This window comes from Elephas maximus, chromosome 22 (genome assembly GCF_024166365.1).
Source record: "Elephas maximus indicus isolate mEleMax1 chromosome 22, mEleMax1 primary haplotype, whole genome shotgun sequence".
Taxonomy (NCBI): Eukaryota; Metazoa; Chordata; class Mammalia; order Proboscidea; family Elephantidae; genus Elephas; species Elephas maximus.
The window spans coordinates 23,328,299-23,345,087 of record NC_064840.1 but is presented as its reverse complement, the minus strand read 5'-3'; the positions used below and the strand labels follow the sequence as shown (position 1 = coordinate 23,345,087).

Sequence of the window (16,789 nt, the reverse complement as noted above, 5' to 3'; positions counted from 1 at the left end):
ATACATGATTAGCAAGATAATACAGGATGGATTTCTCCTGTTGGAGCTCTCTAGTTAATCTGTCTAAAACATATTAAGTGTTTTCCCTGAGGGCAAGCTGTCTCTCATCGGTTTACCTATTAAGTCATGGGTCACTTTCTCAAAAGCAGAAGTGGAATTTAAGACAAAATGGAGTCTGAGTCATGAGGTTGATCTCTGAGAACCTGATTTCTTTAAGTTATATAATTTTCTATATAGCAAGAGGGTAAGATTTTGATTACAAGCATTAGACAGGTATTTCATACAACATTGTCTTGAAAACTGATTAAACCAATTACTGATTTACCTGAAATATAACTATTTACTGATTTTTGGAGTCAGTTTCTCGTAGCAGACTGAATTCTTCAAAAAAAAAAGCATAGCGCCTGGAGCAAAATGGTCTTGTTAGTTTATCTGGACAATTGTTTGATTACTAGTGGCTTTAGGAATCAGTTTTTTTCTCAAAGCTCAAGGTTTAAAAGGACACCCAAAGGCGATGGCCTGTGTAGGTTGTCCCAACCTCTATGAAAGTCAGAAATCTGGATTTTAGGAAAATTACAGTCTTTCATGGTTCCCTCTTTGGATCAGGATCTTGTAATAGAATCTTTGATTAAAAATGTTTAATAAATGGTAATTGGGCACTATCTGGTTTTTAAGATCTCAGGCACCATACAGTAAATCAGGAGGTAGAATAGAAACACTAACACTAGGCCAATTATCTGAAATAAATGAAACCGTGACTCTAAGGTCTTTGAACCAAGGAAGCAAATCTCATGAGGTGTTTGTTTACCCATAAGTAGCATCAGTAACTGGTTTTCATGTGTCTCAGTAACAGCTACATTCTCTCAAACCTAAGATTGTGTATTAATATAAACACAGCAACATTTATCTATTAAGGAACAAACTATTCTTTGAGAGAACTAATAGAAAATCTGATGTTATTCTCATTTGTAAAATCATAGGTCAAATTTTAGGTACTTTTCTGGTTATGATATTCACAACTTTGCTAAGTTTACCAAAAGGAACTTCTAATTCAAGAGTTAAAATAATTAAACCCATTAGGTAGATAATTTAGGAGAAAAGAGGAAAATGGTTTCTTATGTCTAGAATGTAGGACCCTAAAGCGTTATTCCCAGAAAGACTTTAAAATATCAGAAATATTTTTACATAAAACCCATAGCATCGTTTCGTTTACTCAGTCTTATGTAGTTAACTTCTGTTGCAGGTGATTCTGGATGACTACAGTTTGCAAAACCATCAGCTTCTGTGTAGAGTTCTGGAAATCTTGATTGAGTCTAGTCACGGTCTTTTTTTTGCAAGTTCAATACAGTCCATATTTTTTTTGTTGAGATATTCTGGTCAAATGTTTTCAGAAAATCAGCAAAGTAAAAATTTATCTGAAGATGACAAAACTTATTATGGCCATGATTAATGTATAAACGTAACTCTTAATAGTCAAAGACCTGATAGAAATTAATTAATTACAAGCATAGTATAAAGGCCAAGTAAAATTAGTTTAAAAAAAAAAAAAAACACTTTAGATAAAAATATTTTTAAATATACCCACTAATAACCATATTTTTAAAGAACTTCAGACATAACACATAATAATCTTGACATAAAACCATTAGTCAGTATATGCTAAGAATATATACCAAGATTATCAAGTCCCTAAATACCTGAATAGTAATAAAAAAAAAAAAAACTTCATAGTTAAATGATTTGAATTCTCCAGTAAAACTATTGGCTTTGATGATGTTAGATTCAAAAAATAAAGTTTGAACCAAGTTAGCAATTAAATAATAATTAAATTATGACATAATATTATGTATTTGTTGTCTAATATTAGGCAAAAACGTAAGAGGAAATACTAACATATAAATTTTAACCCAAAGAGAAAGAATCAGTACTTCTCTTGATTTTAACAACAGGTTCCATGGATTTTATAACATGTTAAATACACCTATTCAGCACTTCTATAAAAATTTTGTGGCTTTCCATGGAGTTTCAAACTTGTCAGGAGTTTATCATAAGTTACTGTGAAACAATACTTATTTAACCAAAGATCTCAAAATAAAAACCTTAGCTTTTTTCTTCTTAAAGCCATGTGCCTTGGCTTCTGATTCAAGAATCTTATTCTAATGAGACCGTACCTTTGTTTTAGAGGCAGATTACGTTAATAAATTAACTCTTTAACTCAGAAATCAAAGAAAATTTTATTATTTTAACAGCGAGAAACCTAGTTCTTTGTTTTATGTACTATAAAAGCTCTTAAAAATCTCATAAATGAAACCATTAAACTTCAGTCAGACAGATAAAACTTTTGACCATATCAAATAAATTTCTTTTTAATAAACTTCTTAAAAGTTGTCTTTGTTGTATAGCTCTTATAATACATCCCCTTAAATGGCAAAAATGAACTCAGTTATGAGCTGACCCAAATATACACACACATATATCCTTTCTCTTGTGGTATAAAAAGCAAAAGTATGTAAGCTTAAATTACGACAGATATCTCTATTAACTCAACATCAGTAAGTTACCTAAAAGGCCTTAGAAATTATTTTAAGTCTGTATGCCATAAAACATAACAAATTGAAATAAAGTTGCTTTAAATATTCCAAGTTTTCATTTAACTTTTACTATTTCTCTCTCTTCCCCGCCCCCCCCCGCCCCAATCTAATTTTAGCCCTTAAAGATTTTATCAACTGGCTTTGGAAATCACAAAGTCTGTTTAATTGACCAATTCGTTGATATAACATTTAAGTCTCTGGCTAGGGTTAGAAGCATTTTTCTAGGCCATTTTGGGTGTGTCATTATGGTTTTTATTTGACCTTGGTGGCTGAGCTGGGGGCTGAGGAGGCCTGATTTTGTCCCACCCTACCTACCTTTTAAATCCAGGTAGAAGACAGGATTAGGTCATCCTGATTCATTTACATATGTTTAAGTGCACCTAGACATTTTGAAAGGCAAAAGATAACAATTTCTTTCTCTTTATCTCAGAGTAAACTTGGCAGGTCAGTTCTAACAGCCAAGAGATTTTTAATCCTATGCTTCTTACAGTTTTTGAAGCTTTTCTTTTAGCGTAATAGGAATTTATTTGTCTCATGCACTGCAGCCAAGAGTTTTGTCAGCTCTGGGAGAGAATCTCTTTTTAAAATCTTAACGCTGTGCCCAGAGTGTTCTCTGTGTGGTGATTCAGATCCCAGTCTAGACTGAAAATCTGTTTTCACCATGTATCTCTCTCTTTTTTTTTTTTAAGAAAGAGGGAAAAAAAAAAAAAAAACTTTAAGGCCACGGAGGGACTCTCAAGCTTATTTTTTCGGGCTATTCTCAAACCGAGACCTACATCTACAACCCACAGCTAGGGTTGGTAATTCTTGGGATTACAGTCTTCTCAGGGGTGAAAAAAAAAACCCACCCTTTTCTACATGGAAAAGAAAGAAAGCGGAAATAAAATACAGAGAGCAAAAAGAGCAGAGTAAATACTAAGATGAGAAAGAGTTGAAGAATGTTCTGAAAAACCGCAGAGGGACTTGAACCCCCCAAATCGCCAGTGGGGCGAGGGCCCCTTAATTAGGCGAGAGTGGGTCGCAATGGGCCACAACCCCCATTTCCCTCATTGTTATGGGGTCTTAGGCCTGGTCTTAGGACTGCGCTTGGCCACCCTCTTCTTGCCTAATTCCCAAGACCAGTGGAACAACCTGGTCGAGCACGCTTACCTGAAGTTAGAGGCCTCTCCCATCCAGTTTCTGTTCCCAAGCTGAGGTGGGGATGCGAAGGACTTTGTCCCAAGCGGGAATCACGGTAGCCGCCCAAGACTCCTTACTGATCAAATGAGAGCGCCTTAAGGGGTATCAGGGGTCCGGATACTCACTGCCCGGATTTCGCAGTCAGCCACCCCCGCGGAGTCGCCAGAATTTGTAACCGAACGCCACTCGGGTTCTTGTCCTGTCTTATTAGCTGATTGAAATAAGACGGACACTGATTGCAACGGACACAGAAAGTGGCAAGTTTATTGTCTGCGCACACAAGGAGTGCATGGGGTCTAGTGACCTTAAGGCCACGTGCTCGCTGACTAAGAGGGCTGGGGAGCTTTTGGTTTCCAGTGGCGTCGGGGTTGGGTTTGGTACCTGGAATTTTCTGCCTTTTGCCCTTCCATGCCTATATTTGGGGGTGGGGGTGGGGGTCAGTTGAAGGATGTGATTTCAAACTGCATGCTTCAAGGTGTAACTAGGACTAGTCAGTGGACGAGGAGCCACTACCTGCTGTGACTTCCTGCTCAAAACAAACTTGTGGGTAGCAAGACAAAGCGGGTGGGGTGAGGGGTGTTGATTGGGGTTTTCAATATGGCTGAGCAGCCTGTTTCAGTAGGCCTTAAAAGTTGCTGTCAATTTTGGCTTAAATTTGACCACTGAAAAACCAAACCAAACCCGTTGCCGTCGAGTCAATTCCAACTCAGAGAAACCTTATAGTACAGAGTAGAACTGCCTCATAAGGTTTCCAAGGAGCGGCTGGTGGATTCGAACTGCCCAGCTTACCACTAGAGAATTAGAAAGATGGGGTAGGGAAGATAAATTTCAGAATTCTTTCTTTTAGGTATTGACTCTATCATTGAACCACTTTAGAGCAATGGCGATTTCTGACTCTGAGTGGAATTTCTTACTAGGAATTGCATTTTCAGTGGCTGTCCTGAAACAGCCCGTGTGGTGTCACTCAGATGACCCTGTTCATTTGCTATCTCCTGGATAAAGAGTAGCAGAGATGGTGTCTCAACTTCTTTCCCACCCCTCTGAATCAGACACGTGGAGGGCACATAGCAGTCTTCATAAAGTCTTTGATTACACATAGGATTTTACTATTTTTAAAAGTGTGTGAGTGTGATTGTTTTTAAACCAGAAAGAGGTTCTGTTTCTGTAACACAGTACAACGTGCTGCCTGATGACTGTCAGAAAGCCTTTGTAGAGCTCTGGAACTCAAGATGAAAGCCAGAAGTTTGTTTGGTCTCAAAAATTGCTTCATCCCATCACTTTGTCTTTATTTTCTGTTGCTTTTAGGCCAAGAGCAATGATGACCTCTTAGCTGGAATGGCAGGAGGTGCACCAGTGACTAATGGTGTTAAAGGAAAGAAAAGCACCTGCCCGTCTGCAGCAGCATCAGCACCCGCCCCTGCCATGACCACCGTGGAGAGCAAAGCCAAGATCAGCACAGGTACTGGTGTAGGCGGTTTAACATTTAAGTGCCTTTGTGTTTGAATAGGCAGAGTGCATTGGTGTTCAGGTTGTGCCATCTGATTATAGAAGATTTCAAACATATACGAAAGGAGGCAGATCAGTATTTCAGCCCCATGTTTTCATTACCAGCTTTAACAGCTTCATCAGCTCATGGCCAGTCTTATTTCCTTGACACCACTCTCCCCTCTCTTGTTGTTTTGAAGCAAATTCCAGGCGTCCTATCCTATATTTTCATTCATAAATATGTCCTTACCTTTGAAAGATAAGAATTCTTTTAAAAATATTGTCACAATGCAGTTCTCAGTTGTTAATAATAATTCTTTAAATTATAAATTACTCAAGTAGTGTTTAATTTTCCAGTGGTCTCATAAATGTTACTGTTTGTTTGAATCAGGATCCACTTAAGGTCCAGGTATAATAACTGGTTGGTGTGTCTCCTTAATTTTCTTCTTAAATCTATGGGCTCACCCCCCTTTTTTTCCCTTGTGATTTAATTTTTGAAGAAACTGGCCTTTTGGCCTGTAGTGTTTCCACAGTTGGACTTTGATGACCACATCCCCAAGTGGCCATTCGCCACAGTCCTTTGTCCTCTCGGTACGGTGGATTGACTTTGGATCTGAAGACTGGTTCAGGTCCCCTCACCCCTCTTTTTTTTTTCAAGACTCCTTCATAGGTGGTGGGGTGTCCATCCATCATCAGGGACATCATTTCTGGTGTCTCTCCGCACTGTTAGCAGCCTTTCGTGATCAGTGCCAGACCCATGCATTCTAATTCTGCCATTCTTTCATCATTTATCAGGAGTTTTTTATTTTTAGATTTGATGAAGTTGATAAATTAACTCTTCGAACAGTCAAAGGAGCAATGCCATCATATTTTAGTTCTTATTCTTCTGGAATAAAACGAGACCCTCCAGTAAACATAATATCATGTGTTTGTAGTAAAGCTTATGACAGTGAATTGGCACAAATCATAGCAGACCCTCTTTTGTCATCATTTGGACTGTTGGCCTCCTCTTACTAGTATTAGACCCCTTCCTAGCCCAGGTTTACCTGCTGTCTTCTCTCATGTTTTGACCTTCTGTAAATTCTTCCTTCTGCCCCAGGTTACTCCCTGCTATTATAATAACAATGTGTTGTAATTAAAGGAGGGAGCATTTAAGCACTTTTTTTTGTTTGTTTTGCAGGCATTATTCCGTTTTATCACTATAGCTCCATGAAAAACCAAAAAAACCAGAAAGCCAAACCCATTGCTGTTGAGTAAATTCCAACTCATAGCAACCCTATAGGACAGAGTAGAACTGCCTCATAGGGTTTCCACAGAGTGCCTGGTAGATTCGAACGGCCGACTTTCTGGTTAGCAGTCATAGCTCTTAATCACTTTACCACTGGGGTTTCTAGCCCCATGAGGTAGAGACTATTAGTATCCTTGTTCTAGAAATGAGAAAGCTAGGCTTAGGAAGCTGAAGTTTTTTGCCTCAGGCTTGCATTCATTTGCTCAGTAAATATTCATTGGGTACCCATTTTGTACCAGGCCACAGAGCTGGTGGTGGAGTAAGGACTGAGCCTTAGGTCTTTGACTCCAAAGCCCCAGGGGGTCATCACCCATTTCACATTTGTGTGGAAGAAAGAAACAAAATGCCCTGTGCCATCTGTATGCTGTCCTGTTTCCAGCCCATACACTTGCGTGGAGAGAGGTTCCATATGTTGGCACAGGTGGCTTCCTGCTGGCTGAGGCCCCTGACTCCCTGCTGTGTTCTTTTATCTCTGGCATCAGATACCCAGTGTGGCTTTGCACATCTTTAGTTCTTCCGCTCACTGGCTACACCTTGACTAACCCAAAACGGTTTGATTTCAGTATGCCAGTCCACAGCTTCTTATGTATCTGTCTAGTCACTCACCACAGTAATCCCAGAAGGAGTTCTTTCCTTCTTTGTGCCTGTTTCTTCCTCTCTGTTATTCCTTTACCTCTTTTTCATTTGAGGACATTACCGATCCCTTCTCTCAGGTTAGTTCCTTTCCTTTGACCTTTCCAGCATGCATAGGTCTTTCCTTTCTTAGATAAGTAGGATGATGGTACCATTTATACAAACAGAGAGGGGATTATCATTGGGGGAAGAAGGTGTATCACACTTCCTCTCTACTGGCCTCCATTTGCAATTGTTTCTCCTAATCATGTGAATTATACTTATGCTGTTGATTACAGATGTATGCTTTCTCCATTCTCCCTGCCCCACCACACTGAGGCCCCTCAGTGCTCTCCGTTGGCCTGTCCCCATCCCTCCTTTACTATGTTGCCTTCCTCCTGGTCTTCACCACAGGGCACGATCCAGATTCATGTCCCTACAGTGCTCTTTGTTGTGCTTCTCTTCAGAACCATTTCCTGACTTGATGTGACCTACTGATTTCCGCCTGACACTCAGGGCTCTTGTGCACATTTCCCAATAGCTTCTGCTAGCTGAGAAGCCTGACTTTTCCCTTGTATGTGCCATGCTCACTTCCACTTCCGTCATGGATTGAATGGTGTCTCCCAAAAATGTGTGTCGACTTGATGAGGCTATGATTCCCAGTATTGTCTGATTATCCTCCATTTTGTGATTGTAATTTTATGTTAAAGAGGATGAGGGTGGGACTATAACACCCTTATGCAGGTCACATCTCTGATCCAATGTAAAGGGAGTTTCCCTGGGATGTGGCCTGCACCTTCTTTTATCCCTCAAGAGATAAAAGGGAAAGGGAAGAGAGTAGAGAGGGGCAACCTCATACTACCAAGAAAGCAATGCCGGAGCAGAGTGTGTCCTTTGGACCTGAGGTCCCTTCAAGGCTGACAGAGAGAGAAAGCCATCTCCTGAAGCTGATGCCCTGAATTGGGACTTTTAGCCTACTTTACTGTGAAGAAATAAATTTCTCTTTGTTAAAGCTGTTCACTTGTGGTATTTCTGTTATAGCAGCACTAGATGACTAAGACAACTTCCTTATGTCCTGTTTGTTTCGTGCACAGCTTGAATTCTTGTCCCCTCCTCTGCACCGGATCCTGGCATAGTCAGTGGCTGTCTTTCTACATCACTTAGACCATTTGCTCCCTGTCACCTCTCCAGCCTGATGCCTACCACATGGCTAGTTTTCCAGTAGACTCTATAGCGATTCTTGTTGATTAGATCTAGATCTGATTTTTTTTTTTTTCAAACTAGAAAATATCCTAATTATTTCTTAAGTGCTTATGGGTATTTAAACATATTACTGTTATTTCCATGTTAAAGAAATGATCGTGTAAGTTGTTTTCACAGGTTTAAAATTCTAGCAGTTAAGTAATAGTATGCTTTTGGCAGCCTATTTGATTCTTGCATCATTATCATTTAACATATAGAGACACAATATAGCAGAGTTGCAGACTCTGGGTTTGAATTTTGCCTCATCCAGTCATTACCTGTGTGATGATGGCAAATTATTTAACATCTCTGTGTCTCCAACTTTTTTTTTTTTTTAATAATATTTTACCATGTTTTCGGTGAAGGTTTATGCAGCAGTTCAGGTTCCCATTCAACAATTTATACACAAGTTGTTCAGTGACATTGGTTACATTCTTTACAATGCATGAACATTCTCATTATCCTGGTGGTTCTGTTTCCATTAATCTGTTTTCTGGGCCTCCTTATATTCTCATCTTTGTTATTGACTGTTTGGTCTCATATACGTGATTTTTTAAAAGGAGGCAGTTTTTTATTTAGCTCCAAGGCGACCTCAGGGGTTAGTTTTTTGTTCAAGGTTTGAAGGGTATCTGAGGGCAATAGTCTTGTAGAGTCCTCCAGTCTCAACCAGTCTAGTTTTTTTTTTTTTTTTTTAAGGACTTTGAGGTTCTGTTCCATATTTTCTCCCATTCTACCAGGGTCCATCTGTTGCAGCCCTGATTAGAACAGTTGGTAGTGGTAGCTAGGTACCATCTAGTTCTTCTGGTCTCAGGGTAGAGGAGGCCTTCGTTCATGTAGACTACTTGCACTATAGACTCGTTTCTTCTTTGTTTGGTTTCCTTCTTTCTTTTTTGCTCTGAATGAGTAGAGACCAGTAGTTGTTTCCTAGATGGCCTCTCACAAGCATTTACGATCCCAGACACTACTCACCAAACTAGGATGTAGAATATAACTTTATGAACTATGCTATGCCAATTGACAGAGATGTCCCATGAGACTATGGTCCTAATTCTTCAAACCCAGAAATCTAATTCTGTTTGGTTATGTCTAAGAAGTATCCGTAACTGTGTCCCCTGTGTGCTTTATCGTTGTTACGTGCTGTTGAGTCGGTTCCGACTCATAGCAACCCTACGTACAACAGAACGAACGAAGCACTACCTGGTCCTTCTCCATCCTCACAGTCGTTGTTATGCTTGAGCCAGTTCTTACAGCCACTGCGTCAGTCCATCTTGTTAAGGGTCTTCCGCTTTTTCATTGGCCCTCTACTTTACCAAGCATGATGTACTTCTCCAGGGAAAGGTCCCTCCTGATAACGTGTCCAAAGTATGTGAGACATGGTCTTGCCGTCCTTGCTTCTAACAGGCATTCTGATTGTACTTTTTCCAAGACTGATTTGTTCATTCTTTTGGCACCACAACTCAAAGGCATCAATTCTTCTCCACTCTTCCTTATTTGTTGTCCAGCTCTCGCATGCGTATGAGGCAGTCGAAGACACCATGACTTGGGTCAGATGCGTCTTAGTCTTCAAGGTGACACATCTTTGCTTTTCAACACTTTAAATCTTTTGCAAAAGATTTGCCAAATGCAACGTGTCTTTTAATTTCTTGACTGCTGCTTCTATGGGTGTTGGTTGTGGATCCAAATAAAATGAAATCCTTGACAACTTCAGTCTTTTCTCCGTTTATCATGATGTTGCTTATTGGTCCAGTTGTGAGGATTTTTGTTTCCTGTATGTTGAGATGTAATCGGTACTGAAGGGGCTGTGGTCTTTGATCTTCACCAGTAGGTGCTTCAAGTCCTCTTCACTTTCAGCAAGCAAGGTTGTATCATCTGCACATTGCAGGGTATTAATGAGTCTTCCTCCAACCCTGATGCCCTGTTCTTCTTCATATAGTCCAGTTTTTTGGATTATTTGTTCAGCATGTAGATTGGATAGATACGGTGAAAGGATACAACCCTGACTTTAAATCATGCAGTATTGCCTTGTTCTGTTTGACTGCCTCTTGATCTATGTACAGGTTCCTCATGAACACAATTAAGTGTTCTGGAATTCCCATTCTTGACGATGTTATCCATGATTTGTTATGATCCTCACAGTCAAGTGCCTTTGCATAGTTAATAAAACACAGATAAACATCTTTCTGGTATTCTCTGTTTTCAGCCATGATCGATCTGACATCAGCAGTGATATCGCCGGTTACACATCCTCTTCTTAATCCAGCTTGAATTTCTGGCAGTTCCCTGTTGATATGTGCTTTATTATATATATGTATGTATGTGCATATAGACACATAGATGCATATACACGTGCATACGCCTATATATACATACCTGCAAACATAATGGAAACCCTGGTGGCATAGTGGTTAAGTGCTACGGCTGCTAACCAAAAAGTCAGCTAGTTGGAATCCGCCAGGCGCTCCTTGAAAACTCTACGGGGCAGTTCAACTCTGTCCTATAGGGTCGCTATGAGTCGGAATCGACTCAATGGCAGTGGGTGGGTTCACATAGTGGCTACATACATACATATATATCCACACAGATTTTTTGGTTGTTTTGCTGTTGTTTCAGAAATTACATATGTCATAACGATTACCACATGTCCTTTTTTCTTGCTTACTTTTAAATGACATTGTTTACCTTTGCTGAGGTGTGTATACTTCATCCTCATTCAGTGTTATCTTTTACATCACCAAAAATACAAGTGTGTTACCATCTCTACTAACCACCAGTGAACATTAGTTTCTATATATTTATTTTTTAATGTCATTTCATAAAAGTGTGAACATACAGGTTTATCCATGTTCCAAGAACTCATATTTCTTTATTGCTGAGTAGTTTTGCATTATGTGTACCACATTTTACTTATCCATTCATGGGCACTTAGGTTGTTTCCATCTTTTTGCTTTGTGAATAGTGCTGTGGTGAACATAGGTGTGCATATATCCGTTCATGTTACTTCTATCAGATCCCTACCATATATACCTTGGAGTGGAATTGCTGGGTCATATGGCAGCTCTACCTCTAGTTCTTTGAAGAACTGCCAGACTATTTTTCACAATGACTGTAGCATTTTGCATTCCTACCAGCTATGGGTGAGGGTTCCAATTTCTTTGTCTCTATTTTTTTTTTTTTTAATTTTGCTTTAAATAACGGTTTACAGAGCAAATTATTTTCTCATTAAACAATTAGCACACATATTGTTTTGTGACATTGGTTGCTAACCCCACGACACGTCAACACTCTCCCCTTCTCGACCTGGGGTTACCCCCTACCAGCTTTTCTGTCCTCTCCTGCCTGCTTGTCCGTGCCCCTGGGATGGTGTACCTATTTATTCTCATTTTATTTTATGGGCCTGTCTAATCTTTGCTGAAGGGTGAGCCTCAGGAGTGACTTCAGTACTGAGTTAAAGGGGTGTCTGGGGGCCAGACTCTCAGGATTTCTCCAGTCTCTGTCAGACCAGTAAGTCTGGTCTTTTATTGTGAGTTAGAATTTTATTCTATATTTTTCTCCAGCTCTGTCTGAGACCCTCTATTGTGATCCCTGTCAGAGCAGTTGGTGGTTGTAGCCGGGTACCATCTAGTTGTGCTGAACTCAGTCTGGTGGAGGCTGTGGTCCATTAGTCCTTTGGACTAATCTTTCCCTTGTGTCTTTGGTTTTCTTCATTCTCCTTTGCACTAGATGGTGTAGGACCAGTATAATATCATCCACAAACAGGGACAGTTTAACTTCTTCCTTACCAATTTGGATGCCCTTTATTTCTTTTTCTTGCCTTATTGCTTTAGCTAGGATTTCCAGCACAATGTTAAATAGAAGTGGTAATAAAGGGCATTCTTGTCTTGTTCCTGTTCTCAGGGGAAATGTTTTCAGCTTCTCTCTGTTAAAAATGATGTTAGCTATTGGTTTTGTATAAACCAAAATCCAAACCCATTGCCGTCGAGTCGATTCAAACTCATAGCAACCCTGTAAGACAGAGTAGAACTACCCCATAGAGTTTCCAAAGAGCGCTTGATGGATTTGAACTGCCAGCCCTTCGGTTAGCAGCGGTAGCCCTTGAGCACTACACCACCAGGGTTTCCTGGTTTTGTATAGATGCCCTTTTATTATGTTGAGAAATTTTCCTTCTTTACCTATTTTATTGAGAGTTTTTATCAGGAATGGGTATTGGACTTTGTCAAATGCCTTTTCTGCATCAGTTGAGATGATCATGTGATTCTTTTATTTATGTAGTGGATTATGTAGATTGATTTTCTAATGTTGAACCATCCTTGCATACCTGATATGAATCCCACCTGGTGGGGTGTAGTTCTTTTTAATATGGTGCTGAATTGCTTTGGCTAGAATTTTGAGAATTTTTGTATCTATATTCATGAGAGATGTTGGTCTGTAGTTTTCTTTGTGTTTCTATTTTTTTCACCTGTTAAATGGGGTGATAATAGCGTCTAGCTCAGTGCTGTGATGAGGCTTTTGTATATTAAGGCATGTGAAGTAAGTTTTATTGTGAGTCTTGTTAAGTGCGGTTAAGTCGATTTTCAACTCATAGTGACCCCATGTGACAGAGTAGAACTGCACCATAAAGTTTTCTATGCTGTAATCTTTATGGGAATAGATTGCCAGGTCTTTCTCCTACAGAGCCTCTGGGGAGGTTAGAACCGCCAGCTTTTTGGTTAACAGCCAAACACTTAACCATTGCGCCAGCAGAGATCTTAATGTATGTGTAATAAGCGCAAATTATGTGTTAGCTACTCTTGTTGTTATAATTATTTTTATTGTTACTATTTATGTGGCATTCTATGGTCTTAAAACATTTTTGTGTTTACTTTGGTCATGTTCTTTGTGTTTCTGCTTTTACCCATCTGTGATCTTCCTTTTCCATCTGATTCTACAGTGAGTTTGCCACCTGACTGGCTACTCCTTCAGTCATCTTCATCTAGCTTGCCCTGGAATATTTTACCCGTGGCCACCTGTTCAAAACCATGCTTTAGGATTTGAGTTAATGTGTATAACTTCTTTTTTTTTTTTCCTATTTGGTGTAACAGCTTTATTGAGATATAATTCACATTCCATAAAATTCACCCTTTTCAGTTCGGTGTGCAAATTTTTTCACTGATAATTAAAAGTTGAATGCTCTTCTGTTTTTGAGGAAACTGAATTTTAAAGTAACCAGTCTCTACTACAAGGTGAATGTAGGTCTAGATGACTGTATACCTGCTGCTGTCAAGTCCATTCCGACTTATAGCGACCCTATAGGACAGAGTAGAGCTGCCCCATAGAGTTTCCAAGGAGCACCTGGCAGATTCAAACTGCTGACCTTTTGGTTAGCAGCTGTAGCACTTAACCACTATGCCACCAGGGTTTCCATATATAGCCCCCCTAAATTTCATCTCACTAGACCAGGGCATAAATTGCACCCACTCCTCACGTATCAGCATGATTTGGTTCCAGAGACCAGGTTGTTATATGAAATTGGTGTTATGTGAAAATGGAGGATTACCACATCGGATCACAAAATGGAAGATGACTGCATCATTACATAACTGCCAAACCACTGAGAATCATGGCCCAGCCACGTTGACTCATAACTTTTAACCATCAAAGCCAGAGTTATTCTTGCCTTGCACCTCAGCGTTCGTTACTGTGTATGTCGTTACGCTCAAAATAGATAGTAGATTTTTGAACTATTGTCGTAAATGCAAAATGTTGGATAATGAGATAGTCAATAAGTGAGAAGAAGGTATATATGCCTTTTTATTGCTAATGATTTGACTTTAAATTTGTAGGCACAAGTTCTTCATCCAAGCGGAGCACTTCTGCAGGTAATAAAGAATCCAGTTCTACCAGAGAGAGATTGCGTGAACGCACCCGACTAACCCAGAACAAAAAACTACCTTCTGCAGGTCAGGGTGCTAATGATGTGGCGCTGGCCAAGCGTCCCCGCAGTCGCACTGCTGTGGAGTGTGATGTTCGTATGAGTAAGTCTAAATCGGACAATCAGATCAGTGACAAAGCTGCTTTGGAAGCCAAAGTGAAAGATCTTCTTACTCTGGCCAAAACCAAAGACGTGGAAATTTTACACTTGAGAAATGAGCTCCGAGACATGCGTGCTCAGCTGGGAATTAAAGAGGACCCTTCTGAGGGGGGTGAGAAGTCTGAAGAGAAGGAAACCGTTATTGTTCACCAGCCGACTGATGTTGAGTCCACTCTGTTGCAGTTACAAGAACAGAATACCGCCATCCGTGAAGAACTCAACCAACTGAAAAATGAAAACAGAATGTTAAAGGACAGGTTGAATGCATTGGGTTTTTCATTAGAGCAGAGGTTGGACAATTCTGAGAAGCTGTTTGGCTATCAATCACTGAGCCCAGAAATCACCCCCGGTAACCAGAGTGATGGAGGAGGAACTCTGACTTCTTCCGTGGAGGGCTCTGCCCCTGGATCCGTGGAGGATCTGTTGAGTCAGGATGAGAACACGCTTATGGACCATCAGCACAGCAACTCAATGGACAACCTGGACAGCGAGTGCAGCGAGGTTTACCAGCCACTCACGTCGAGTGACGATGCCCTTGATGCACCCTCCTCCTCTGAGTCAGAGGGCATTCCGAGCATAGAGCGCTCTCGGAAGGGGAGCAGTGGGAATGCAAGTGAAGTGTCAGTTGCTTGCTTGACCGAACGGATACACCAGATGGAAGAGAACCAACACAGTACGAGTGAGGAACTTCAGGCCACTCTGCAGGAGCTGGCCGACTTACAGCAGATCACCCAGGAACTGAATAGTGAGAACGAAAGACTGGGCGAAGAGAAGGTCATCCTCATGGAATCGCTATGTCAGCAGAGCGACAAGTTGGAGCATTTTAGCCGGCAAATTGAATACTTCCGCTCCCTTCTAGATGAGCATCACATTTCATATGTCATAGATGAAGATGTGAAAAGTGGACGCTACATGGAACTAGAGCAGCGCTACATGGACCTAGCTGAGAATGCCCGCTTTGAACGAGAGCAGCTTCTTGGTGTCCAGCAGCATCTAAGCAATACTTTGAAGATGGCAGAACAAGACAATAAGGAAGCTCAAGAAATGATAGGGGCGCTCAAAGAACGAAACCACCACATGGAGCGAATTATTGAGTCTGAGCAGAAGGGGAAGGTGGCCTTGGCCGCCACACTGGAAGAGTACAAGGCCACGGTGGCCAGTGACCAGATTGAGATGAACCGCCTGAAGGCCCAGTTGGAGAATGAAAAGCAGAAAGTGGCAGAGCTGTACTCCATCCATAATTCTGGGGACAAATCTGACATTCAGGACCTCCTGGAGAGTGTCAGACTGGACAAAGAGAAAGCAGAGGCTTTGGCCAGTAGCCTGCAGGAAGACCTGGCTCACACACGGAATGAGGCCAATCGGTTGCAGGACACCATTGCTAAGGTATTGTTTAGATAGATGAAATGTCTTGGGTCAACATCTCCTCGCTGAAGGCATGGCACACTTGCCTAGAGCCAGGACCGCATGTCTGGTGTGCCGTCAGCTTCTCTTAAGCTGGAGGATGTTTTTCTTTTATCGAAATAGAGCAGAAAGCACTCACTGTTATTTATGATAACATCACTTTCATTCACTGATTGCCAGTGAGAGGATGAGGTTAGAGTTCCCACTAACACCAGAATTTGTCCCTGGTTCTGGGTATGCCCCTGCTGGGAGTGTATCATGCAGTTTTACATTTTCTAAGACTGTAATGCATTTTGGCCTAAAACAGATTGAAAGCCAGGATTCCGATCTGTAGGGTCAGAGATGTCCCCCTCTCCCCATCCTGCCATGGTGGTAGTTTTTCAAATCGAGTTCTGTCATTAGTTAAAAGAGTATTTTTGGAGTATACAGGCTCCTGTTTGGTAGAAGCCTGTGGTTACTGCTGGCAGGGATCTTAGGAGTCCTTGGTTGAGCCCCTTGTTTCACACACAGCACACCGGTCAGGCCACTATAGCACGTGGCATTTTTGCATGACTTAACCCAATTTCTTTATGTCACATTTTACATGTTCTGGTGCAGTGATTTTTAAAGTAAGCCATATTAGTGTATCTTTGACTCAGATTTGAATAATTTAGACCCTGATTTTTTTAGTGACTGTTTTTGGAGATACAGTTTAGGAGATATGCTTTATTTGTGGCATGGTGTGTGTGTTGGGGGGGTGGGGGGCGAGTGCACTGTGAGCTAATATTTTCACAGAGGCAACGTTTGAGAATTTTTTGTTTCCATTTCCAGTTCCCTATTGAGGTTGTCACAAATCAGACATAGTTTTTGTAGGAGAGCGTGTTAATCATTAATCAAATATGTGCTTTCAGGCCAAGCTCTGGAGAAGGGAAAATTTCCTCC

At 40.7% G+C, this 16,789-nt stretch overlaps 1 protein-coding gene across 5 annotated transcripts in view; it reads left to right on the top strand.

Moving 5' to 3' along the window:
* The window catches only part of SPECC1L (sperm antigen with calponin homology and coiled-coil domains 1 like), a 182,963-nt gene that overhangs the window by 38,075 nt on the left and 128,099 nt on the right, over positions 1–16,789 (top strand). For all 5 annotated transcript variants that reach the window (XM_049865402.1, XM_049865404.1, XM_049865406.1 and 2 more), the window contains exons 3-4: positions 5,076–5,229; positions 14,217–15,850. In XM_049865402.1, the coding sequence (XP_049721359.1) occupies positions 5,076–5,229; positions 14,217–15,850 (1,788 nt within the window). The remainder of the gene's footprint in view (positions 1–5,075; positions 5,230–14,216; positions 15,851–16,789) is intronic.